At 41.7% G+C, this 26,582-nt stretch overlaps 1 protein-coding gene across 1 annotated transcript in view; it reads left to right on the top strand.

Moving 5' to 3' along the window:
* The window catches only part of AFF1 (AF4/FMR2 family member 1), a 199,331-nt gene extending 189,033 nt beyond the window's left edge, over positions 1–10,298 (top strand). Inside the window, exons 16-21 of the mRNA XM_023513343.1 lie at positions 172–229; positions 3,424–3,560; positions 4,173–4,244; positions 4,677–4,814; positions 6,681–6,904; positions 7,881–10,298. Of these exons, the coding sequence (XP_023369111.1) occupies positions 172–229; positions 3,424–3,560; positions 4,173–4,244; positions 4,677–4,814; positions 6,681–6,904; positions 7,881–7,984 (733 nt within the window). The 3' untranslated portion in view covers positions 7,985–10,298. The remainder of the gene's footprint in view (positions 1–171; positions 230–3,423; positions 3,561–4,172; positions 4,245–4,676; positions 4,815–6,680; positions 6,905–7,880) is intronic.
* Positions 10,299–26,582: the final 16,284 nt, after the last annotated feature.

Here is a 26,582-nt window from a genome sequence, read left to right as displayed (position 1 = left end):
CTCCTCCCCCTTCCTCTTCCCCTTTCCCCTCCATCTCCTCTCCCCCACTGTCCTTCCCCTCCCCTCCTCCCCCTTCCTTACCTTCTCCTCCTTTTTCACTTTCTTAGTCCTCTTGTCCCAGTCTGATTTTTCAGTTCCTATGACCTATACCTTATTTTTCCTCTTTTTCAGACAAGCTGATTTTCACATGAGGGAGGCAAAAAAATTGAAGCAGAAAGCAGAGTTAATGGTCAGTCTTAGCTCTTTATCCCTTTGGTAGAAGGTCCTCTGATTAAAAATATCTGTCATCTCCATTCTGCCACATCGCATATCACTCCACTGGGGGAGGTGGGGGCACGGATGCTGGGGTTGGGAGGCCACCCCAGGCCACAGCACGTGGGACAGGCAGGATCCCAGGGACTAAGGAAGGGGGTGTTCTTGGTGCCGTTATTGTCTTTGGCTCCATTGATCTGGTCTGATCACGGGCAGATGTACAGAGTGCCCAGTCATAATTATATAAATATCAGTGAATCACAGTCAGTCTTCCTGGTGGTGATTTAATGCGTGAGTGCTTTTTGTTCCACTGAATCAATTCTTTGGACGTGGAAAATGAATCCTGCTATTGAAAGTCAATTTGTGTTCACTCTAAAACATCTCACAAGGTGAGGAAGCCTGTTTGCTTTCCAGATTTATCTTAAAGCTCCTGAGAGCATGATCTGAAGGAATGGTTGAGCGAGGGTGGTTAGGTGCAATTTTAGATGAAGGCAGTGATTGTACTGTTGGTAAACACGGCTAACGACACCAGCTCTCTCACTGTGGTGGCCTTTGGACTTTCTGGAAGGTGGTAGTTTTGTTGTTGATGCTATACATAATTAAATATGCTGTTACATCTCTGCTGCAATATAATGAGATAACATCTGCCCTTTGTCGTAACTAAACATCTAAGACTCCGAAGCTCTTATTTATTTAGGGTGTTCCCCAAATCTAAGCCCTGTAAATGCACGAACTTCCCTGGAAAGCCATCTATTTGCTGAACTTTGGACCCCAGGAGAAGAGCCTGGGTTGCCTTTATTGTTCTGCATGCAAACGAAACCACATGCTTCAGGGGCCCTCAGGGACCTGAATCAGATGGTTCCAGGTGGCGGCTCCCTGCTCTTCAACCCCAGACTGCAGGCTCACATCTGTTCTCAGACTAACGGCTAGGGAGGGTGGGCCGAGACCTGTCAGCACACAAATGTGTATTGATCCCTCTCCATGCTGGATGCTGCGGAGGTCCAGGACAAGCCCCTCTAGCCCTGTCTCTGAAGCTACTGCACACCACGTTGACTGGAGTCAGATTAAGACTCTTAAGATTGAGCCATGGTGCTGTTTCAACCATTTCCCTCCAGCTGTCCAAGATTTTTGCTGGAACTGTATGAATATTTTGAATTTTGGAAAAGAGTAAACTTTTAGCACCATCCACCAGTTATCTAAAACTTACCTTGAGATTGGTTGCTTTTAGCACTAGATCCCCTGATTATTCAAGCAAGTGAGATTAATTTTCCAAGGAATGTTGTTTTTTATTTTCCTTTTTTGCTCTGTCTGTAGGGCTGGAGTACAATGGCATGGTTACAGCTCGCTGCAACCTCAAATTCTTGGCCTCAAGCAGTACTCCCACAGTGACCTGAGCCGTCATGCCAGGCCCACACTTTGCTTTTAATCTGTACGTGTGTATATCTTCTTCCTCCCCACCCAAGGCTGTCGTGCAGCCCAGGGTGCTAGGATTGTCCTTTATGTCTGCTGCATCCTATTTTAATAAATAAATATATTCTACTTCACTCAAAATGTGCTGGTTGGGACAATAAACCCATATGGCCCAGGGCCCTCTCCAAAATATTCTAATTGTGTGAGTCTGAACGACATGCGTCTGGCATTCTAGATAATAAGGTGCACAGCCGTGTGTGGAGGGCTGTGTGTTGGGGGGCCTTGTGTCGGGGGGCCTTGTGTCGCGGGGCCTTGTGTCGCAGGGCCTTGTGTCGCGGGGCCTTGTGTCGAGGGGCCTTGTGTTGCGGGGCCTTGTGTCGCAGGGCCTTGTGTCGTGGGGCCTTGTGTCGAGGGCGTGTTTCCTCCCCGCATCCCACTCAGTGCTGAGCAGGGGCACGAGGACTCTGCTGCTGTCATGCTGTCTCTGAGTGTGCTCATCAGCGTGCCAAGGACTTATCTCGAGGAAGTGGGTATCCCCCAGCTGCTGGCGCAGCGCTACGGTGTCTTTTGTTTCTACTAAGACCAGTATTAATTTCGGAAACTCGGTGGAAGAGATGGTGTTGAAAAGCAAATTTGGAGAATTAGATTTTCATCAGCGAAGCAAAGTGGTCATGCGCTAAACTTCTGATTAATCGGAGGCATGCTAATTTGATTTTTATTCCTTCCATCATTAATCTTCTGAGCCTAGGTTTTCTAGAAAAAAAAAATCCTTAGATTATGTTTTTTCTTAAAATTTTAGAAAAATATTTAATATACTAAAATATATGTATACATATACGTGTGCGTGTAGCAACCCAGTTTGTTCCACTGCTGGTAGGACACAGGCCAGGATGCACTGGAGTAATCTGTGGTCGGGTCACTGAGGGGAAGAGCTCCTTCTGCCCCCGGCCCGGGGAGGGCAGCAGTGTGTCTGTACAGAAGAAGCCCCCCCGGGATCATCACCGTTGTCCACTTAACTCTTTACTATTTTCACTCTCTTTTTGAACACACCAAATTGAAAGCATTAGCAGAAATGCCAAACAAACTTGTGAATGTCGTGTCAATCAGCTGTTCTCACTGTGTGGTGCAGATGTCACGTGTAGATTAGGAGTGAGTTGCATTGATCTCGGTTGAATTTGCCGTATGCCACTAGTGGGAAGAGTGGCAAAGTGTTTGTTCAGGTTTAAGGTGAGCAGTACTACTTGGTCTTATTCATATCTCCCCATCCCTTTGAGATACTCTGATAGCGTATCTGGAACCCAGAGAGGCTAAGGAGATTACCTGTTAGGCTCTCGGAAGCATAAGAAATGATTGTCAGGTAATACATCTGTAACGAGATGCTCAGAAGCCTTAATAAGTGCTTTCTACTTTTCATAAGATAAACACACAAAGAGAGCTGTCTCTGTTACTCTGTATGTAGATGTTTCTCCAGAAAGTCCCATAACAAGCAGTTGCTCACAACACGTGACAAGGGAAGTAGGTGCTGGTCGCCTCAGCTAGGACATGTGCGCTCGGCTCTGAGAGGGTAGTTGTAAAGCAAAATCCTTCTCTTTTTCCTGATGAACTTTTGCTAAGAGGAATGTTCCCGTGGCCAGAGCTGGCTGCTCTGCTCATCACCTTGGTTTGTTCTCATGCATCTCTCCAGCTGTAATTAAAGGGTGGGTGAGAAACTGAATAGAAGTCTGTCTCCCACCTAAAGGGAACTGTGTTCTTCTTCTACAGACAGACAAGGTTGGAAAGGCCTTTAAGTACTTGGAAGCCGTCTTGTCCCTTATTGAGTGTGGAATTGCCATGGAGTCTGAAAGCCCAGCGTCCAAGTCCGCTTACTCTGTGTACTCAGAGACCGTGGACCTCATTAAGTAAGTGCCGCGTCACTTTGCCGTCCTCTTCTAAGTTCTTGCCTTTCCTCACCTTTATTGCTCTAATCCATTTGAACCTTAGTGCGAAGACATTCACTACGGGGAGTCTTAACGAACTTACTGGCCTAAGAACTGTTCTTTTATCCTAGACTGTGTTCTAGCTGAAGCTCTAGAATAACCCAAAGAATAACTGGGTCCAAATTCATCATTTTGTGTTCCCCCCCACACACACACACACACATACACACATACACGTGTGGAGAAATGCCAGACCTTTCAGGGAAAGGTTGGTTTTTCCAGTTTAGCTTTCTTATCAGATGCCCTTTCCCCTCAGTTTAAGCCTCTTTTTGTTTATCTGCATTTCAGCCAGGAGCTCAGTAAGAACAAAGACTGCTTGGTTTCAGGAGGTGGACAAGCCGGAGACAGGTGCTCACCTGGCTCTGGGAAGGGCCGAGTGCTGCTCCGAGGCCCAGCTGGTTTCTCTGTGGCTCTCCTGCCTTCACACCTTCAGGAAACGCAATAGAAAGCGGAGACAAGCGTCATGAGATGGACTTGTGTCCGGCTAGTCCAGCTGCCGTGTCTAACCTAATGCACTTTTATGTTTTCCTGTAGATTCATAATGTCATTAAAATCCTTCTCAGATGCCACCACATCAACACAAGAGAAAATATTTGCTGTTTTATGGTGTGTACTTTTTTCTATGTCTAAATAGTAGTAAATTTGCTTTTGCATCTTTTAATATGGCAAAAGGATTTTGAAATTTGTTAACATAAAAATTATGATAAAGGCAAATTGCTACCTTGGTCCCTAGCTAATTCCACTGATAGTTAATTATTATGAAATGGCATATCTGCTGCCGTTTTGCTGATGACTCAGTAGCTGCTTCGAGCTTGTGATTTAAACTATATCCTTCTGCGTTTGTGGTTTTCCGACAATACTCACTTTTGGTGATAATGTAACGGTGCAGTGAGATTCTCCATGTACTTCTGTAGATGGGGAGAACTGCGTGTGATCGTTAGGTTCTAAGCCGTTAGAAAGCTGTTCCTTTCTAATAGTGGTTGTTATGTCCACAAGGCAATAAATACTTCCCTTTTTAACTTCTGCTTTTGTTCATAGCTTGCGTTGCCAGTCCATTTTGAATATGGCAATGTTTCGTTGTAAAAAAGATATAGCAATAAAGTATTCTCGGACTCTTAACGAACACTTCATGAGTTCTTCCAGAGTTGCCCAGGCACCTTCTCCATGCATTGCAAGGTAATTATAAACCTAATTTAAATCATTTATTTACCTCTTATTTTTGCAACCATGTATGGGGGGAGTGGCTTTTGCTTTTCATTTCTTTTATTTATTTATTTAGAGACAGAGTCTCGCTTTGTCGCCCTCAGTAGAGTGCTGTGGAGTCACAGCTCACAGCAACCTCCAACTCCTAGGCTTAGGCGATTCTCTTGCCTTGGCCTCCCGAGCAGCTGGGACTACAGGCGTCCGCCACAACACCTGGCTATTTTTTTTTCTTGCAGTTTGGCCGTAGCTGGGTTTGAACCCGCCACCCTTGGTATATGGGGCTAGCGCCCTACTCACTGAGCCACGGGCACCACCCAGCTTTCGCTTTTCAAAAACTATTGGCTTAATTTGTGTGCTGATTACTCTTTAAACTTACATGTTTTTTAATTATTTTTATTCTTAGTCCTTAAACTTGATGTTTTTTTTTTTTTTTTCTTTTTTTTTTTTGGCCAGGGCTGGGTTTGAACCTGCCACCTCTGGTATATGTGGCTGGTGCCCTACAACTTTGAGCCATAGGTGGCACCCTAAACTTACTTGTTTTTTTATTTTTTTTAATTTTTACTCCTTAAACTTAAATCATTAGCATATTTCTGCTAATGTTTTGAGAAACAGTTATAAATCAAGGGTTTTGCTGGTTGGGTAACATGCAGAGGTATTGTAGAGAATATCGAGTTTGAGGGTCTTTAGATGTGAGCCGAAGAACACAGAACAGGAGGCAGAGCCAAGGCCTCTCTCCCTCTGTGTGATGGACATTTCTCCTTGGCATCAATAAACAAGAACTTTCCAGAGCCATATACTCTCCGCCTTCTCCAGGATCCACACCAGTGATGCTAAGAATGAAAGTTAACTCTTCTCTAGCAAAATTCTTTACTCCACTTTGTGGACTGAAATTATTAGTCCGTGCTGTAAGGTGTTAAAAACCAGAATCCCCGTGCAGGTGTTTTTAAAATGAAGATAAACGTTTTCTTGCCTTTAGTCCTTGCCTAGCATTTTTTAAATTTGTTATACTCCTTGTGAAGTTTCTAGTTCTGATAGGTTTTGCTATTTTAAGAATATCACTCCCATGACTGCCCCATTTACAGCACATTCAAAAGACGAGACGCTCTCCCATACGGCCTCTCTCAAAAAAGAAAGTCCTGAAGGAGAAGGAACTTCTTCCCTCTAAAAATGTTCACAACTCCCGCTGCTGAAATTTTATTCCAAGCTAACAAGTTGCCCATCACTATTTTCATGTCTCAGTGGCTCCCTGGTCTTTCTTATTTGATCTGCATGGAGGCCTAGTTTAAGTCATTATGTCCCAGTATCATGCACAGTTCCCTGCCCAGTGTCCCGCAGGCTGTCTTATAGCAGTTCAGTCACCAAGTCAGCCTGTGCTCATCAGGGGCCACTGTGACAGGCTAATAGTGAGACACGGTCTCTGCTCTCCTGGTGCCGTGACCTGTGAAAAGGAATAGACAGAAAACAAATACAAGAAAAATGTTCAAGTGGTAGCAGAGAGGAAGCTGGGCTGTGTGTATGGTGTCCACAGGAGTGTTGGGTGCAGATGGGTTATGGGGTGGATAGCAGAGTGGGGGCAAATGTATGTATAGGTGTCTTGCTGGGAATTGGGTGTGAAAAGAGAGATTCCAGGGGAGGAAGCAACTCTGCAAATGGCGGGGAAGGCACATTCGGAATAGATTAGCCCAGTGGAGTGACTGTCTGAACTCATAGTGTTTAGAGTGATTATCATTTTGATGGGTGCATAGTAAACTTTGTGACTGGGCTGCAGTTTCAGGGACAGGAGAGCTGTGACGGGGGCCTCAGTGACTGACCCATTCTTTCTCCTCTCCCACCCCTCAGAAGCACAGGTGCACCATCCCCTCTCTCCCCGACGCCTTCTCCTGCCAGCTCTGTAGGGTCCCAGTCAAGTTCTGGCAGTGTGGGGAGCAGCGGGATGGCTGCCACCATCAGTACCCCCGTCACCATCCAGAACATGACGTCCTCCTATGTCACCATCACGTCCCATGTCCTCACTGCCTTTGACCTTTGGGAACAGGCTGAGGTCCTCACCAGGAAGAATAAAGGTAAGTGGCTCTGTGGAGGTAATTTAGGGGGCAGGGGGATCAGCAGGGAGTAATATTGGTTTTATGTTTGGTTTCTTGGAGAAAAAGAAGTATGTGGCTATTTTTATTCTTTTCATATTTTCTTCATTTTGCCTCAGCCTCATTACAATTCTCCCTTGAGCTCTGTGGCTAAGATCTTAGCAAAACCAAATTAGAAGCAGCTTTAGCACCTTGCCCCTTTAGAATTTCTGCTGTTATTATTTCAGCCTGAACTAACACGCTAGCAAGAGGGCACAGCAAACAAACAAGGAAAATCACAGGCTGCTCCTGGGCTCAACACATTTGAAATCTAAAGTAGCATAACCCAAATACTGAGTTTGTTGTTTACTTTCCGTATATCTTAGGAAAGACCAGCTGGCTATGGTCCAGGAGGTACGGCACAATAAATGTCCTTGGAAACACCTGCTCGGTGCCGGTGCCAGTGACCACCAAGGAAATGCTTCTGTGTGAGAATGCCAGTGAGACCATTGCATGGATTTTCCTGGCTGCTCCTTCCTGGGAGGAAGGCAGCTAGCGAGCTGTGGGCACTTTATTTCCCCTTCGCCTCTTTGTGCTTTGTCTTTCTTAGCAAACTAATAGTGCTTTTAATTACCTCCCCCCCATTGATGTCCCCATTGACCCAGAAGTATAAATTATTTTCCAAGTGTCAGCCACTAGGCTAAGCATAATGGATTCAACTCTAAAGCAAACCTGGTTTGTAGTCTAGTGGAGGCAGGTGGAGAACTGGCAAACAATTAAGTGGATACTGATTTGTTTTTGTTTTTGTTTTTGTTTTGTTTTTGCTGTGATAGGTAAAGTGCACAATATTGTGAGGGCATAACCTCTGCAGTTTTTATTTACTTATTTGGTGTCCATTTTCATTTTTGTGCATGTGTATTTATATGATTTTTGTTTGTACGTGTGTATTTATTTGATTTTTGCTTGGTTTTGTTCTCAGAATTCTTTGCTCAGCTCAGCACAAATGTGTGCGCCTTGGCCCTCAACAGCAGTTTGGCGGACCTGGTGCATTACACAAGACAGGGTTTTCAGCAGCTAAAATAAGTAGCCGGAACACCTTAATGGAGCCTGAAGTTGATTCAATGCCTTGGGAACATTTTTTGCACATTGGGAAGCTTCAGAAACAGCCTGGATGTTTGTCTCATCAGGACACCAAACTCTAGAAGAGAAGCATCAGGAGATGGCCAGGACAATTGTCCGTTTAAACTTTCAAGAACTGTGCGATCATTGGTTTGCCACTATGTTTATGCAGAAGCCAAGATGAGGCAGTCGGCCCCAGAGATGATCTTGCCTTTCCCCCCTGAAGGACAGAAGTGCAATGCAGCCTAAGTGGGTGTATGAATGGTCTAGAAACATTTCTTCTTCTTCTTCTTCTTTTTTTTAAACCAGCAGGATGCAAGTTGAAAATGGAATGAGGAGAAGCAATTTCAACTCTGAAAGCAAATGCATATCATCTCAGTAGCTACCTAGTCCATTCCCAGAAGGAAATTTTTCTAAAACAATTATTTTGGGTGAAGGGTTTAGGGTTTTATGGATGATTTCTTTTTTCTTTTAAGTTTTGGGGGGAAATATTTGTTTAATAAATCACAGCCATCTGTAAACTGTTAAGTTGTGAAGGACTCCACTCTACCCCACTTTCTGCCAGTGAACAGTGGCTTTGATAATACCAAGTGTTGTCATTTATAAAATTGAAGGTGACTCCCCTCCCCATTCTCCCGTGTTGGCTAGAGTGCTACACATTCAGCCCAGCTCTGATTTCCCTGCCCCTCTGCTGGAAGTCAGCCCAAGTGGGAGCAGTGGGGAGAGGTGCCACCAGCACTCGGGGACAGCTCCACAGGGGACTCAGACTGCCGCCCCGCACCGCTGCAGCAGAAGGAGCTGTCTGACAAGGCAGTCATTGTTGACTATATTCTGAATTTCCTCCCCTGGGGAAGAAGGGAACCAACATTTATACCTGACAAGATGGCTAAAGTGCTTTTAATTATTGTTGAGAGCTGGAATTTGAGGTGCTGATCTGTGGTCAACAGTGACATGAGAACTCAAGGTGTCTAACCAACTCAGTTTTGTCCGTGAACAAGAAAAATGAAATCTACTTCTTAGAGAGGCTATATTTTTCTGCTACAAATTTATATTTATAGCTAAACTAGATTTTCAGAGTCCTTGATTGTCTAGGGGTAATTAACTTCCTGGGAGGATGTAGAGATTTAGGATGGTTAATTAGACTTAAAAAAAAAAAATATATATATATATATATATATATATTTATCTCTTCACCACATGCCTTCACTCAGAGTGTTCTCAATCAACTAGATTGGCTAGGTTGAAGAATTGTGGCCTTCCCATAAGTTATTGCCATACTCTGTACATTAATTAAACTAAGTCCATTTTGAATGCCCTAAAATGAAAGAACATATCAGGATTGCCATGTCCATAAGCACAGATTTTCTTCTTCATTGAAACTTTCAAGGTTGTTATTAGAAACATTTTGAGTGCAGTGTTTTCAAAAGTCAATTCTTTTCATCCCTTTTGGAAAGAAGGATTTGCACATGTATTAAAATTCAGGAGGAGTATCATCTCTATGACTGGTTCGTGTTTTCCCCCTTTACCACATTCATTCCCTTACACGTCTCCTACCAAGCATGTGTCACGTTTATTTTCATATGTATTTACTAGTGAAGAGGAGAGAATCATCCTTATTTATAATGAAGATATCTAAGATCCCTGTGGTGAATGTGAGAGCTCTTGGTAGTTTGGCAAATCTATAAAGAGAGCTGCGGGGTGGGAGCAGCGCACATTGGGGATGCCCTGTGAGGAGTGCTCTAGCAGAGAGGCCTGCCCTCGCATGTTGAAGGTGAAGCCAGGGAATGACACCACAGAAACACCTGAGCACGAGACCTGCTGTGATTCTGATGAACTGATCCGAAAGCTGAGGTCTCTTCCTCAAACTACTAGCTGGAAAACCTGTTGAATGAGCAGTAATTGCCTGGTAGGCTGGATGCTTGTGGCACCATGTGTACATTTTTTGTATGCAGGGAAGGGGACAAGGCACTGGAATAATCATTTGACATTTTTTTTCCCCTTACTGTCTTCACTGTCCCTCCCTCCTTAAAACAAGCCACCTGTCGGTCACAAAGGTTTGTGTTCTTTATGACGGGTGCTGACCTGCACAGACTGTGCCAGAGTGTGTGTCTTCTCTTGGCAAGCCACAGCGCTGCCTTGACGCAAGACGTTTCTCTGTAGATTTCCAGCCAATTCTAAAAGAACAGATTGCTTCTTCAGTGGTCTTATTCTTTGTGGGAGTATTTTCCCCCTGAACTTTACATTGTGGTTTTATTTGTCCCTTGAAAAACAATTTGGTTTGTTTTTTGAGACAGGGTCTAGCTCTGTTGCCAGGGCTAGGGTACAGTGGTATCATCACAGCTCATAGCAACCTCATACTCCTGAGCTCAAGCAATCTTCTTGCTTCAGCCTCCTGAGTAGCTGGGACTATAGGCGCCTGCCACCACACCTGGCTAATGTTTCCTGTTTTTTGTGGAGATGAGGTTTTGCTCACGTTCAAGCTGGTCTCAAACTCCTGCCCTCAAGTGATCCTCCTGCCTTGGCCTCCCAGGATGCTAGGATTACAGGCATGTGCCACTGTTCCTGGCCAAAAAACTAACAAATTTGAATAGATCAGCTTATATTACTTTGGTCATTGTATATTTCTGATTCTTACTGTACCACTCATTCCTAAAAGAATTCCTAATGGCTACATTTTTCATAGTGTAGTTAAAAGGTAGTGGCTGAGCAATCCTTAATCTTCCTAGAGTCTTTTTGCCATTATGCTTGTATATAGGGATTTAAAGGATTTTTTTAATCATTCACACTTCTCTGCTGCATGCGTACAACTCTCAAAGGCAAAATTTATACCAAGGTAGATTATTTTGAAAGGACGAGATTTTAAAACTAAGCCTTTGAATATGTGAAGTTTCTTTAACAGTAATAGTACATATTTCACAGTGAAACAAATATAAAACTTCTTAAAGAGTGAAAATAGAGTATAAATCTTGCCTTTAGCACTACAGTGTGTTGTGTGTTGTGGGTGTCTGTGTGTCTTTAATAGGAAATGAAAGAACACTGTTTTACTTTCAAAAGTGTAGACTATTTCTGTCCTTTCTAGAGATAATTAAAATGTTAATTGGTGAACATAAGAGGCCTGCTAAATAATGAAACCCACTTTACTGAAACTGACCAAATTACACTGGGTAAAGACTGAAAACCCGGCCGCACAGTAGCGCCTGTGAAGAGCAAGGGGGAGCCCAGCACACAGTTACAGAGAATGGAATTACAACTGAAGGGTCGTTTGTCTGACATGACTTGATCACAGTGCCGAAGGGGAGAAGCACCTAATATTTTTTGACAAAGGACATTTATTTTATAGATCCTTTTTGATCAAAGTATATACTGTTTCCCCTAGACAAATCGGACTATAATTATCTCCCTTGTCCTCTGACCTTTAATCCCAGATCTCAGGATGTTTAGAAAACTAACAAACTCTACCCCTTTCTGGTTGGAAATTGCCTTAACTGGTACCTTTACATAGTGATACTAGTAGGATCAGGAGCTTACTGTCGTATAGGTCCTGTTCAGCAATTTTTAGAAGCAAAAGTTTCTTCCACAAAACCATTATCTCTGGTACACAAAGGGATGTGTACATGCGCACACACATGCAGAGAAGGAGAGGCTGATTGGATGTATTTGTGCCTTCGCCCAAACTCAGTTTTGAATAATGCTGTCTTTGTTTTGCCGTGGTGTCAAGTCATGTGTTACCTGGTTCCTGCCCCTTTTTACTTCTGTGCTTTATGAAGTTTGAGGTGCATTTGTGCATCTTTAGGTAAATAAGGTTTAAGATCGGACTTTTGGGTTTTTTAAACATGTTTCACAAAAAATCTCCCTGCCTCCTACTACAGATTCTGCTTTTATTAATGATTTATTTTCCCAAACACTACAGAAAGTCTTTGAACAAAGTTGCCACTTCAGCTGTTGCACTCATCACCACTGATGTTCAGTATTTAAATCTTGCAAGAATATTTGGGGGCTGCTTTTAGATTTTCTCCCTGGGAAGTGAGAGTTACGCATCATGGCTGTGCAGTGATGTCAGAAGCAATTATGGCGGTACTTGCTTTTTGCCATTTTCTCTAGTAGGTTGCCTCTTCTTGTTGCTCCATTTAGAATTAATGGATGTAGGGTATTTTCCTGTACTTTTATTTTTTCTCTTTTTTCTTGGGGGGGGGGTAATAGTGGCAGAACAGCCTTGGGGATAGGGTTGGGCTATTCCTTCAAACATTGCAAGTGATATTTCCACCATGTCAACCTCAAACATGCAGTCCCATTGTGCTGGTTTCTCAGTGACTGAGAATGCACATCTCTGCCTAGATTGTGAGCACTGGCCGTGTCCTTTAGTTCTGATTTATGATGAGTTGACATATACCACTTGCCACATTTCTTTAGATGGCTATAAATGTCTTGCTGTCTGGGGGAAATCACACTATTCCCTTGTGCGTCAGATATCAAAAGGTACTGTGATAGGTGGGGAAGTGCCTCTACTTCTCTGCCTAGGAGGGCAGGAGGGAGCCTACAGCTCTTCGTGGGCCTGTCGGGTAACATATTGTCCTGGGAGAATGAGGGAGTGAGATCACTGACGGGGAGGCTGGCCAGGCTGCCCCGGGTGGACAGGGCAGTGGCTGAGTTAAGGAAGCCACCTTGCTCTGCTTCAAAGAAGATATTTAAGCGATGCTTAACACAGGCAGTATTACTTTTGCCTTTTGTTCAGGCCATCAATTTGTATTGTTAAAATTACTGCACATCCCCCCTCAGATACCAAGTATACACTGTTCGTGTTGGGGTGGGGGGTGTGCGTGCGCGCGTGTGTGTACACATGTGCTCCAATTCTTGTTATGATTCTTTTTCTTTCCTGAATGTGATAATGTTTTGGATGATACCTGAGCAGGGTTGCCTTTTTTATTTATTGCCATTATATATTATATTATATTATGTATTTTTTGCTTTCTTATAACTTTAGAGGAGAGTCTTATCTTGGTATTATTAACATTGTCTAAAAAGGAATAAAGTGTCCAGCTGATAAATGAAAATCACTGGTCTATCTTTAAAATAATGAGTTTTTCTCTAATCACTGTGGAATAATGTGCCAGCTGTCGTCAACACAATGACTTTGGAGGAGAGGGGGCAGGTGCCCTCAGTGGGCAGACGTGCACCACACGTTAGTGGGGGGACTCTGTGTATTTTATCTACTTCAGCAATGGAACTGCGACCTGGGGCTTTTGTGAATAAGATTTAGCTGCCTTGTATAGTCTTTTGAAAAAGACATGTGATCTGTGAGAATTAGTTTTTTTTTTAGAAGAAAAATTTGCAAAAGATGTTTCCAAAGACAACGGTGCCACAGATCTTTCGTTTGTTGTTCTCTGTAATGAGGGTTAATTGCTGTTTAAAAAAATTGTAATTGACTTGTTCATCTTCAAATTCTTTCCTTTTCACAAGAGGATCAAGCTGTAAAATAAATAAATAAATAAAAATTTAGAGAAATCACTGAGGTTGAATCTGTGCTTTCCCTTTACCTGAATAAAGTAATTCTTAAAATTTCTGTAAGAAATTGCCGTTTAGGCTCAGCACCGTAGCTCAAGTGGCTAGGGTGCCAGCCACATACACCAGAGATGGCAGTTTTGAATCTAGCCCGGGCCCGCCAAACAACAATAACTACAACGAAAAAAATAGCCGGGCGTTGTGGCAGGCGCCTGTAGTCCCAACTACTTGGGAGGCTGAGGCAAGAGAATTGCTTAAGCCCAAGAGTTGCAGGTCGCTGTGAGCTGTGGTACCACAACACTCTACCCAGGGTGACGGCTTGAGACTCTGTCTCAAAAAGAAAAAGAAATTGCTATTTATAGCCAAGGAGTTTGACATGGAATAGTGTGCTGTTATTCACAACATGTATTTGTTGCCCAAATGGGGAAAGAAATGTGGAAAGAAGGTAGCTTATCCTTCTATCCAGTTTATTTTCAAGATTGTAATCACACACACAAATGAGCTGAATATCACCAGCGTGGCTTCTTATACTGACATCAGCTGGAAGATACAGCAGTGACCGAGTTTGCCTACTTTCAGTTTGTTTGCTAGGTAGACAGGTTTGTGGAATGTCCGTATAGAAAGGAATCTAAAAGTGATTTTCTCCCTTTGCTACCCGTAATCCTCAGTGCTTTCATGAAATTAGAAAGGACCTCCCGTGTTGAAACCCAGCTTCCCAGAACTTGACTCCCACCTCTTCAGTTTGCTAATTATGTGACCCTTGCAAAAGTAAGTTACACCCTCTCTGGGTTTCTTTTCATTTATAAACTGATATGCTATCTACCCAGTAAGATTGCAAGGAGCACACTGAAGGTGTGTTGGGAGTGGTTAGTGTGGCACCTGCCATGACGTCATCTCTCAGAAACCATTGCATCCCCCACCCCCCGCCACTGCACTACAGCACCCCACTCCTGACCCTCCCGTCTCTGCCTGAACCCCGGTGCGCATGGCCAGTCGCCTTCCTCCACTTTGACTAGTCCTGATGAACAGGTGAGGACTCAACCTCTGTGAGCTTATGATGAAGTTGGAAAGTCAACCATAACTGTTGTGTGGGGCATGCAGAAACAAGTGTAGGACGAGGGAGTGTTTTGGTTTTGCTTGAAACTACAGAGAAGAGAGTCACTGGGTCATCAGATCTATTTGGTAATCTTACGCACAAACTTTCTCCGCCATGTCTTGCACACCTTGAAATGTCAGTAGTTGTCCAGGTGTGGTGGTTACTAATTTATATAATCCACTACCTTGTTAGACATTGAGGTCATTTCTAATATCAGGATATTCAAAGACTGCTTCCATGGCCATCCCTGGAATAAAATATTTGGGCAAATTCAAACTATGCACTTGGGATAAATTCTAAGAAGTGGCTTGTAAGACTTCAACAATTTTCAAACCCAGAAAAGCAAAGCAGTTTGTTTACCTATTACGCCTGCCATCTAGATGCAACGATTTCTTCCCTTGTTTCTTAATGTAAACCTATAGGTGTGTACATTTATGCTGAATAGTAAGTTGCAGACATATTTTACTCCTAAAAAGTTCAGCATGTAGCAGGACACGTCAGTGTAACCACAATATTATAGCATCAAAGATAATTTCTTAATGCCTAATATTCAGTCTATATGTGAATTTCTCTAATTGTCTCAAACTGTCTTACCGCTTATATTTTGAGCATGGATTCAGCTGAGATTCATGCATCACATTCGGTTGCTATGTCTCTTTAGTTTCTTAAAAACAGTCCTGCCCATACCCCCTCTTTTAATTAATTATTATTGTTTTTGAGACAGAGTCTCACTGTGTCACCGTGGGTAGACTGCTATGGCGTCACAGCTCACAGCAACCTCAAACTCTGGGCTTAAGTGATTCTCTTGTCTCAGCCTCCCAAGTAGCTGGGACTACAGATGCCCGCAGGAATGCCCAGCTATTTTGTTGTTGTCATTGTTTTTTGTTTGTTTGTTTTGTTTTGTTTTAAGTAGGCCTGGTCTGGGTTTGAACCCACCAGTCCTGGTGTATGTGACCAGTGTCCTAACTTCTGAGCTACAGGCGTTGAGCCATGGTACTACTTTTCCTTCCCCCGTCAAGCTGTCATTTGTGGCCGGTACTCCAGACCCCATTCAAGTACCCATCTTGGTATATTTGGAGAAAGTTGTTTTCACCAAAGTCACAGGGAACCAATTCACTACTCGGCAAGGTCTGTTAATGAAAGAGGAAGGGGCTGCTGAGCGATAAAGAACAGATTATCCATCTAGGCTAAAATATTTCCAGATTATCTCCTGCTCTCCTGATATGGAGGGGGTTTGACAATTTCAGGTATTTTAGATTTCTGCCATCGTCCTTGCACTTGATGCATCATGCTTTATAGATACTGCAATCTGAGCCCACGATAGTCACCCTGGTATCCTCAGCCTGGTATCTGGTTTTTGGTGTCTCAGTGATATAGGTAAAAGCTATTTCCTGGACGCTGTATAGGCAGTTTCACCATGACCGAAGACTAGCAACAGCTCTGTAGTAAGCAGTCATCTCTTCATGTTCCTAGTCTTTTATTAGTAAGTATTTAGGCGCTTTTGGAGCCTGCATTATCTGAACAGACGTTTGTTCACTACTAGCAAAGGTGGTTGGGAATGTGAAGTGTCCCAATCTAGGCTACTTTAAGTCATCTAGGTGGTGCTTAGAATCTTCCAATCTGTTCCACACAACTTTGAAGCCAAATCGCTGGGTCTTTACCAGAACATAATTGGAGGTTCATCTGCCGTTCCTGTGGCTGTGATGAGGTAATTGTACCGTCTGGCCTGTTGGGTCTCAGGAACAGGACCCGGGCAGCATTTGTGGCTCCCAGTAGACCACACTCCGCTGAAAGCGAGACTGCAGTGAGACAGCACGACTCTGATAATAAAGGCCTTGCCCTCTAACAGACTGCAGGGTGGGCCTTGAAATACTTTCCAAACAGACAGTCCTCTTTTAGTTTTAAAAGATTGTGTGCCTGCTCTAGGTAAGTGCTTTAAATCACCCTTCAGTATTACTGGAGCCCAGTCCTAACATCTCACTTTATTTTCATGTGTAGAAGGAAGAACAATTACGGGCTTGTATCTCTCCCCACTAAATACGCCTGTGAATTATCCTCTAAGAAGCACCCTCCACCACTGGCCAAGAACAAAAAAACAGGCGCGTGTGCACTGTTTTTCTACCTGCGTTCACACTATCGGATGTGGAAAACCCATTGTACTCAACTGAATAGACATAGAAAAATGCCTTAAGTTGGCTATTCACGTCCTTGGCTTTTGCAACTTTGAATAAACTGCTTGTGCGAGTATGATTTGGTACCCAGGACACCAACTGAGAATGTGCAAGAATCTGAAGGGAGGAAGGAGGTGATCTGTAGAGCGGTTTCACGAGGTTCCCAAGCCTCCATACACGTGAGAATTACTTTGGTCTTTTTTTTTTTTTTAAGAGACAAGGTTTCAAGGTTTCCCTCTGTTGTCCTGGGGAGAGTGCTGTGATGTAATAGCTCACAGCACCCTCAAACTCTGGGGCTCAAGCAATCCTGCCTCAGCCTCCTGAGTAGCTGGGACCCTAGGTGTCAACCACAAACCCCCTCCCCCCACTAGTTTTTCTATTTTTAGTAAGAAGGGGTTTCACTCTTGCTTACCTGGGCTCAAACTCCTGAGCACAGGTGATCCACCTGCCTTGGCCTTCAGAGTGCTAGGATTATAGGCGTGAGCCATTGTGCCTGGCCCATAGTTTGTATTTTTTTTTTTTCTGAGACAGACCCTCAAGCTGTCACCCTGGGTAGAGTGCTGTGGCATCACAGCTCACAGCAACCTCAAACTCCTGGGCTTAAGCGATTATCTTGCCTCAGCTGTCCAAGTAGCTGGGACTACAGGTGCCTACCACAATGCCCAGCCATTTTTTGGTTGTAATAGTCATTGCTTGGCAGGTGCAGGTTGGATTCGAACCTGCCAGCTCTGGTGTATGTGACTGGTGCCTTAGCCACTTGAGCTACAGGTGCCAAGCCATAGTTTGTATTTTTGAAACCAGCTTTCAAGTTAAGTCATCATCATGCTTTACAGATGATGAAATCTGAGCCCAAGATAAATACAGTCATACCTTGGTTTCCATGGGGGATTGGTTTTAGGTCCCCCCAGATGCTAAAAATCCATGGGTGCTCAAGTCCCTGCTATAAAATGATAGAGTGTGTGTATGTAACCTATGTACATCCCCCGCTCCACTTTAAATCATGTCTAGATTTAATTCATAATACACTGTAAATGCCATCTAAGTGGTTATACTGTATTGTTTAGAGTGACAAGAGAAAACTCTGTGTTTAGTACAGATACAAGACCATCCTTGTGTCTTCCCCCAAATACTTTCAACCTGCAGTTGGCTGAATCCACACATGTGGAACCCACACTGCCCATGGTCAGGCAGCTGGTAAAAGGTGAAGCCCAGATTATTGTACACATTTGTCCAACTCAACGTTAAGAACTGGAGGAAATGTGGATTTTATAACCAGTTTTCATGTCATCTGCAGCTAGTATTTTTACAGTGTTAACATTTAACCATTTTTGGATTATACTAGAGACTATTATTAAGACTGGATTCTGAGTAGACAGTACAGAAGTTTTGTAAACTGGAGTTTGAGAAAGGACATCCTGAGACCCTGCAGTCACCGGAAACTCTTCCAGTGACCAGCACGGTGGGATGACCCTGTCCAATGTTGCTTAGCACGTCGCCCTGGAGATTTTCTTCTGTCTACCAGCTCTAGTTAAGACATTAATGCACTTCTAGTGACTGCTAAAATTGACAGGTTTTTAGAAATTTGTGATAGGACGTGTTATTATTTAAAAAAAGCTTAAATACCAAGTAAATATTAATGTAATCTTTTAAAAAAGAGTATAAAGTTTTTAAAAATCATGAGAAATATAAAGCTTTATGGGTTAAAATCCTTGACATAGGAAATGGTAACTGAAACAGGCAACAATATAAATTCACCCGGCTCCTCCTCCCGCTTTGAGAATATAGGGAAGAATAAAACATTAATTAGCTCTGACTCTGGTGACCCTGAAGTTTGATGCCTGGCCCTCTCATCTTATGGTGTCCGGGCAAAACAGCCAACCAGAAACCAAAACAAAAAAACGTTTTTTTAATTGAATAACCATCTTCTACCTCAGTGACTTTCAACTGTTGTGCCATGAGACCACCATACGGGTTCTATGAAAATTTTTAAAGCTCATTAATTATTTTTGAAGTAAGTGCAAAGCACAGTAAGTATATTCTTTTTTTTACTCTTTTTTTTTGATCAACTTAAGTGTGTCATGAAAGTTTAACTACAGGATCAAGTGTGCTGTGAGGGAAAAAAGGTTGAAAACCACTACTCCATTTTGTGCAAGTTACCTGATCATCTGGGACTATATTCCCTCACCTGTAACAAAAAATGGAGTTGAAATCTATGATATGCTAGTCAATGAAATAAAAACACTGCTAATCAAATATTTACCTTTTGAACATGGTATGTTAATAAAGAGGTATGCAAAACTTACTAAAAAGACCATTTTCCTTCAAAAGCACCCTGTGCGTTTCTATACATTTGGTGTCCTGGCTCAAAACAAAGTTGGGTTTTGTTTGTTTTTTGAGATGGAGACACACTATGTCACCCATGGTAGAGTGCCCCCGCATCACAGCTCACAGCAACTCTTGGGCTCAAGTGATCCTCTTGCCTCAACCTCCTGAGTAGCTGGAATTATAGGTGCCTACCACAAAACCCAGCTATTTTTAGAGATGAGGGTCTCACTCTTGCTCAGGCTGGTCAGACTCTTAAGCTCAATCCATCTGCAATCCATATGCCTCAGCATCGAGTGCTGGGTCAAAACAGATTTAGAAGGTAATTCTTTAAAACCTCCTCCAGGAACAGCAGTGGCTCACTCCTGTAATCCTAGCACTCTGGGAGGCCAAGGCAGTTGGGTCTCCTGAGCTCAGAAGTTCAAGACTAGCCTGAGTGAGAGCGATACCCTGTCTCTACTAAAAATAGAAAAACTAGCTGGGCATGGTGGAGGGTACCTGTAGTCCCAGCTACTCAGAAGGACTGCTTGAGCCCATAGCACTCTCTAGCATGGAGCGACAGAATGAGACTCTGCCTCATAAACAAAACAAAACAAAACAAACAAACAAAAAAACACCTGCCTTTAAAACTATGGGCAAGCATACATATACCCTACTTATTTTATGGTTGTTTTTCTGGGAAGGTTTAAGCAATACTGTCACGTAAGTAACTCATCAGACTTGGCTCCAAAACACATATTTTCAGAAGTCAGAAGATAAAAATTGCCCCCATTAGATAATATCTACATTATTTTCACAATAATGAAAATAAGAGTTAAGTCAAAATCTCCACATTAATTCTTTAAAAAGCAATATTCATTGTGGCAACATTTTATGGGTTCTGATATGTTTAAACATTTTAACCCCCAAATATTTTAATTTTTGCCCCTCATATCCAACACTTATTCTGAAGTTGAATAAACTATCTCCTAACCTTTATACCTCTTTACCCTCCCCAACTGATAAGTGGATTGGTTGTATAGGAAAAAGAAAACCAATGGATTGGACCAAACATATGTAAGAATTGCTGGGCACCAAATTGTCCCACGAAGGCCTGCTCTTTCTTCCTCCTTGCCTCCATTTGACTAGAGCAGGAAACCAGCCATGGACAATCCAATCCATCGGCCTCTGTCTACTATTCTGAGTCCAAGTATTTGTGTATGTATACACTCAATGCGTATGGAAATACATGTATAGACGTGTTAGGATAGTAAAATGCATTCTTAGGTAATCCGGAAATGTAAGGCATAAGAGCTTACAAAAATTTCATGTATATCCATTCTCCTCACTTTCTAAAAGAAAATGACATCACTTGTGAAATCCTTTAATAAAAACTTACAGGTTCTTTACATTAAGTCATTAGATGTTTGGTTATGCTACCTTAATTTCCTGAAGCCACATCTTTCCTTATTTACCAAATACACATTCTTTACATTAGTAAATCTGTGGTCAGTTTCCTTACTTAGTTCAACCTTTTTACTACTTTTTTAAACATGCAGTGTTCTCACCTTCCAGCAGAGCTCTAGGAACCAGGGGGCAGGCAAGACCCCTGCTCCTAAAATTTTACAATTCTCCATAGGCATAATTACAAAGTGTTACCTGAAAATACCAGTGAGCCACCAGACACTCCATTTGTGTGTAATGCATTAAGAAGAATCTACATTCCACTAACGAAAATTATTCCTCTGGCTGTGTTTGAAAGGATGTGGTAGGTTAAGTCAACAAAACATCTCTAGCCTTTTTCTCCCCTTCGAAGGCATCAGCCACTCCACAGGTGTAAACTCTTATTTATACCAAAAGACCTTAGGGCATAAAGTGGATGAGGGCTGCAGCACAGAACTGTTTTGACTATATTGTACCTCCTGGGATTGTGTGAAAGCCATGGCCAACCAGCCCAACTCCTGAACATTATTAATAGTGGTAATTAGGAAAACATTTTTTTTCCATATCAAGATGAAGTAGAATGAATTTGAAGTGTTTCTTCTTTTTCTATTGTCTATAAGATTTGGCATGATCTGTTTTTTGAAATTATCTTCTATTTTTATTTATAAATATTGGTTGTCTATTTTTTGAGGCTTTGGGAAAAAATAAAAAAGAAAAAAATTTTTAAACTTAGCTCAAATTGCGTTCAGTGTGCTCTAAGATGCAGACACACAGTGAAATGAATGTACATTTTAGACCGCCAACTTTGAGCTTTAGATGTCTCATTAGTGCCCATTTCCCAAGTGTAATGTGCAGAATGAGCCACTAGAGGGCAGCAATTTCCTTCAGGAAAAAGCTGTTTATTGATTTAACTACAGTAACGATATTTCACGCCAGTAGAATGGATACAATTAAAGAAAAAGGTAATGCTAAGTGTTAGAAGGAAGAGACACTGGAGACTTCATACTCTTTGGGGGGAAATATAGTATGGTACTGTGACTGTGGATAACAACTTGCAGTTTCTTAAAAGTTAGTCAAGTTACCATAAACCCCAGCAATTCCTCTCATGTGAATGTACCCCAAATAAATGAAAACACATGCTCACATTAAGACACGTTCATGAACGTTCAGGGCATCACATCTAATAGCCAACAACTGAAAACAATCCAAACGACCATGACTGTGGTGTGTGCATCTGATGAATACTATAATGCAATAAAAATCCTACAATATGGATGAGGTGAACCTCAAAAATGTGCTTAGTGAAGGAATCCAGATGCAAAAGACTGTACAGTATGATTCCCTTTATAGGAAATACTTAGAAAAGATAAATTCACAGAAAACAGATCAGCGGCTAGGAGGGGGGTGAGGAAAAGGAAGGACTGCAAAAGGGTGCGTGAGAATTGGGGGCGGGGTGACGGAAATGTTCCAGATCTAGATCATGGCGATGTTAGCACAACTCTATAAAATTAATCACTGAATTGTACACTTACATAAATTACAACTAAATAAAATTGACCAACCCCCCCCACACACTGATGTAGTACTGCTTTAGAATACGTACTAGTAAATGAAACAAATGAAAACAAAACTTAAGTTCTGTGTATTAGACTAATACAAATAGCTACCATGTCATTTAGTCCTGAGATCTGGTTTCCAGACAGGAAAAAAGATCATTGTTTGCAAACAAATAGAAGGAAATCAGGAGATTTATGGGGGGGGATTTATGGCAGGGAAGAATTTTATTACCTTTGGCCAAAGGCCATTACATTTGTTACATGAAACAGAAACACTGGCTTAAAAAGAAAGGTTGTAAAGTTTCAGGCAGAATGCAATTATTTTCTGACTCTCCATCAGCACTTGGGAGTCATATTTGTGAAGGGAAGAACGTGCTCAGGAACCGATATTATCTAAAATAACTGATACTTGACACAGAAAGACACCTGCAGTGACAGGTATATCTCCATCAAGTAGTGTTATGGTTAGTTCCCTTCATGATCTCCTAGTTTAAACGTACTTGAGAAATGTCAGGTGTATCTGATAATAAATTGGGTCAAAAAGCTTATTCTGTTATGATCTAAGGAAGGTATTAAACAATTTTACAGAGAAATATGCTGGTATATAAGAGAAAGATAATTGAACATCAATTAAGACAAAACTGCATTTTATTTGGCCCGTAGAATGGTAATGACTGCTAAGGTTATGAGTGACAAGATCATCTGAAGGGTTCTTCCATTATTAGTTCTTAGTTAAACCTATAAACAAAATACTTTTAAGTGCTTTACTGAGCAGGGAAACCTCCAAGGGTCAATGGAGATAGAACCTGAGTAGAAGTGGTACTTAAATGGGAAAGTCAAGGTTACCCTGAGGACAAATGCCATTATCAGCCCTAGGCCTGGGAGAGTAGATCCTGAACCTAAGCTGTCAAGGGGAGGAGTCAAGGAGAGAGCTAAAATGTCCCAGGTCAGTTTTGTTCCTTGGCCTGGAGAAACAAATGTAAAATCTGGTTGATGGAGAACTTTCCCAATTAAGAACTGCTGTATTCCCACAGGTTCAACTAAGTATATGCTTACAAATAAAAATCACCAAACACAGGAAAAATGGCATACCATGAGGAAACATTCAACAGAAACAATAAACAGATTTAGACACATACCCCCCCCTAAAATTCTGGAATTACTGACCATAGGATATAAAGATAGCTATGTATGAAGTGTCTCCAAAATAAAAAGAAACAGAAAAAAGTCCTAGCCACAGCAATTAAGGATGAGAAAAAAATACAGGGTATCCAAATTGGAAAGGAAGAAATCAAACATTCCTTATTTGTAGACATAATCTTTTATATAGAAAATCCTACAAGTGCCATCAAAAAACTATTAGAACTGGGCGGTGCCTGTGGCTCAAGGAGTAGGGCGCTGGCTCCATATATCGGGGGTGGTGGGTTCAAGCCTGGCTCTAGCCAAAACTGCAAAAAATAAATAAATAAAATAAATAAAACTCTTAGAACTGAAAATCAAGTTCAATAAATCACAGCATACAAAAATCAACATCCAAAAATCAGTGTCTCTCTTGGCGCCTGTAGCTCAGAGGCTACAGATTCTCAAGGAGTAGGTCACCGGCCTCCATATACCGGAGCTGGCGGGTTTGAATTCAGCCCAGGCCTGCCAAACAACAATGACAACTACAACCAAGAAAAAAGCCAGGCATTGTTGTGGGCACCTGTAGTCCCAGCTACTTGGAAGGCTGAGGCAAGAGAATTGATTAAGCCCAAGAGTTGGAGGTTGCTGTGAGCTGTGATGCCACAGTACTCTACTCAGGGTGATAGCCTGAGACTCTGTCTCAATAAATAATAAATAAATAATCAAAAGGCCAAAAATACTTCTTAAGTAAAATACAAAAGGGGAGATATTTGCCCTATCACGTATCAAGACAAACAATCAAGTTATAGTGATTAATATGCCACTTGGCCCTTGGTTAGGAAACTGACCAATGCAAAAGAACAGGAAGTCTCCAAATAAATATTTACTTACGTGGAAATTTGCCACTGAAGCCTAAATCTGAGGAAACGATGGCTTAGTCAATAAATGGTGCAGAGGAAACTGATTTTCTATATAGCAAAAAAGTGTAAATTTTTAAATCTATTTCACAGATATGCAAATCAATTCCAGGTGGACTAAAGACTTAACTATGAGACTTTTTTTTAATTTTGGAAGAGAGTATAAGCACCTGTGATCTTGGGCTAGAAAAACTTTTTTTTTTTTTTGAGACAGAGTCTCACTCTGTTGCCTCTATAGCTGGGACTACAAGTGCCTGCCATAATGCCTGGCTAGTTCTTCTCTTTTTAGTAGAGACAGGGTCTTGTTCTTTCTCAGGCTGGTCTCTCAACTCCTGAGTGCAAGCAATCTACCCACAGGTATGAGCCACTGTGCCCAAGAGAAAAATAAGATACAAAAAGTAGCCAGGCATGGTGGCACACGCCTGTAGTCCAAACTAATCAGGAGGCTGAAGCAAGAGGATGTCTTGAGTCCAAGAGTTTGAGGTTGCTGTGAGCTATGATGATGCCTATGGCACTCTACCCAGTGCAACAGAGTAAGACTCTGTCAGAAAGAGAAAAAGAGAAAGAGAAGAGAGAGGTCAGTGCCTGTGGTTCAATGGGTAGGGCGCTGGCCCCATATACTATGGGTGGGGGGTTCAAACCTGGCCCTGGCCAAATTGCAACAAAAATATAGCTGGGTGTTGCAACAGATTCCTGTAGTCCCAGCTACTTGGGAGGCTGAGACTAGAGAATAGCCTAAGCCCAGGAGCTGGAGGTTGCTGTAGGCTGTGATGCCAAGGCACTCTAGGGCGACAAAGTGAGACTCTGTCTCTACAAAAAAATTAAAAAAGAGAAGAGAGAAAGAGAAGAGAGAGAAAGAGGACAAAAAGGACTCACATTTAAATATATTAAAGTTAAGAAGTTTTGTTTACAAAAAGAAAAAGTGAAAAGGTCAGCCATACACTGGGAAAAGGCATGTGCAACAAAAGATAAACAAAAAGAACCATTAGTATCTGGAACATTATGAAAGACCCTTAATAAGAGAAAAAAACAGAAAAATAAATAGGACATCAAGAAATATTTCACAGAAGAAACAATGACTACCATAAAAATAGGTTAAACTTTTCTTAAACTTACTAATAATCAGGAAATGAAAATTAAAGCCACAATAAAATAGCACCGTATACCTGCCAGATGGCCAGTGAAGGAGAACCCATATTGTCAACTGGCACGATCATTCCGGAAAGCAGCTATGCTCACCACTGTCTCACCAGTGCAGGCCCAAACATGTTGGAAAAGCAGATCAGGCACATGTAAGACCTTATAAACCACCAACTTTGCTTCTAGGCAGCTACTCTAAAACTCTTGGATGTGAACACCAAAAATTGTATACGAATGTTCACTCCAGCACTGTTTGTAAAAGGGGGGAACAAGTGAAAATGAGACCCAACAATATAAATTGTAAATGTATATTGAATTTCACAGAAGAAACAATGACTACCATAAAAATAGGTTAAACTTTTCTTAAACTTACTAATAATCAGGAAATGAAAATTAAACATGAAAGTTGTGTTCATGTTAATGAACAATGAACAATGTTCAAATCAACAATGTTCAATGTTAATGAACATTGAATCTGTTGAATAAAAAATCAAATTACATGAGACTATATACAGTATAATACTATTTTTTTGTAAAGCTCATGAACAAAATATGGCTTACAGACATATGTGTAAAAATAAAAGAAAAAGCAAACAAATGATAGAGTCAGGAGACCGTCCCTCGGAAGAGAAGGGTAAGCTGGGCATGGGAATTGAGAAGGAACACGAAGATGGGGTCAATACTACTAGAAATGTGCTAGCTCTTAATTAGTGGGTGGGTACACAGGTGTTTCATTATTATGCTTCATAATGTCTTTGTACATAAGTTTATATATGTATCAAATATTAAATATAGAAATAGTGACCAAGAGACAATGAAAAAGGAAATCACCTTTCCTTAAATGTACAGATGCCATATTCTTGTGAAAGCAGAGATCTAATTGGTATAGGTGGAATAGCTGAGTTTTTAGTCACAAAGAGTACTGGTCTACTGCTAATCAGTTGTGGATCTTGGACAAGTTAATGTCTTTGAAACTATTGTTTTAACTATAAAATGCAGAATTACTGTAAAGGTCAAAAATGTTATGATAAAGTGCCTGGTACACATGATATTTTAAAAAAATGATAGTTATTACTCCCCATGACTGCTACTCAAATTTAAGAAACTCCTTATATTCTAAAGAATTTGTTCAAGTAGACTGAATTTATCTTCAACCACTAAAATAATGGAACAATGACTTATTAAAAACCACCAAAAAATACTCCAGAATTTTTGCACTCAAGTAAGATTGCACCTCAATGGGACCATACACCACCTCTTTTCACTGACCTTCACTATTGCTAAGGATTATTTTCAGAAACCTCTCATTGGAACTTT

Source organism: Otolemur garnettii, unplaced genomic scaffold, assembly GCF_000181295.1.
Source record: "Otolemur garnettii isolate 467f Iridium unplaced genomic scaffold, OtoGar3 scaffold00039, whole genome shotgun sequence".
NCBI lineage: Eukaryota > Metazoa > Chordata > Mammalia > Primates > Galagidae > Otolemur > Otolemur garnettii.
Note: the sequence above shows the minus strand (reverse complement) of the source record. Positions and strands in the feature narration are given on the sequence as shown.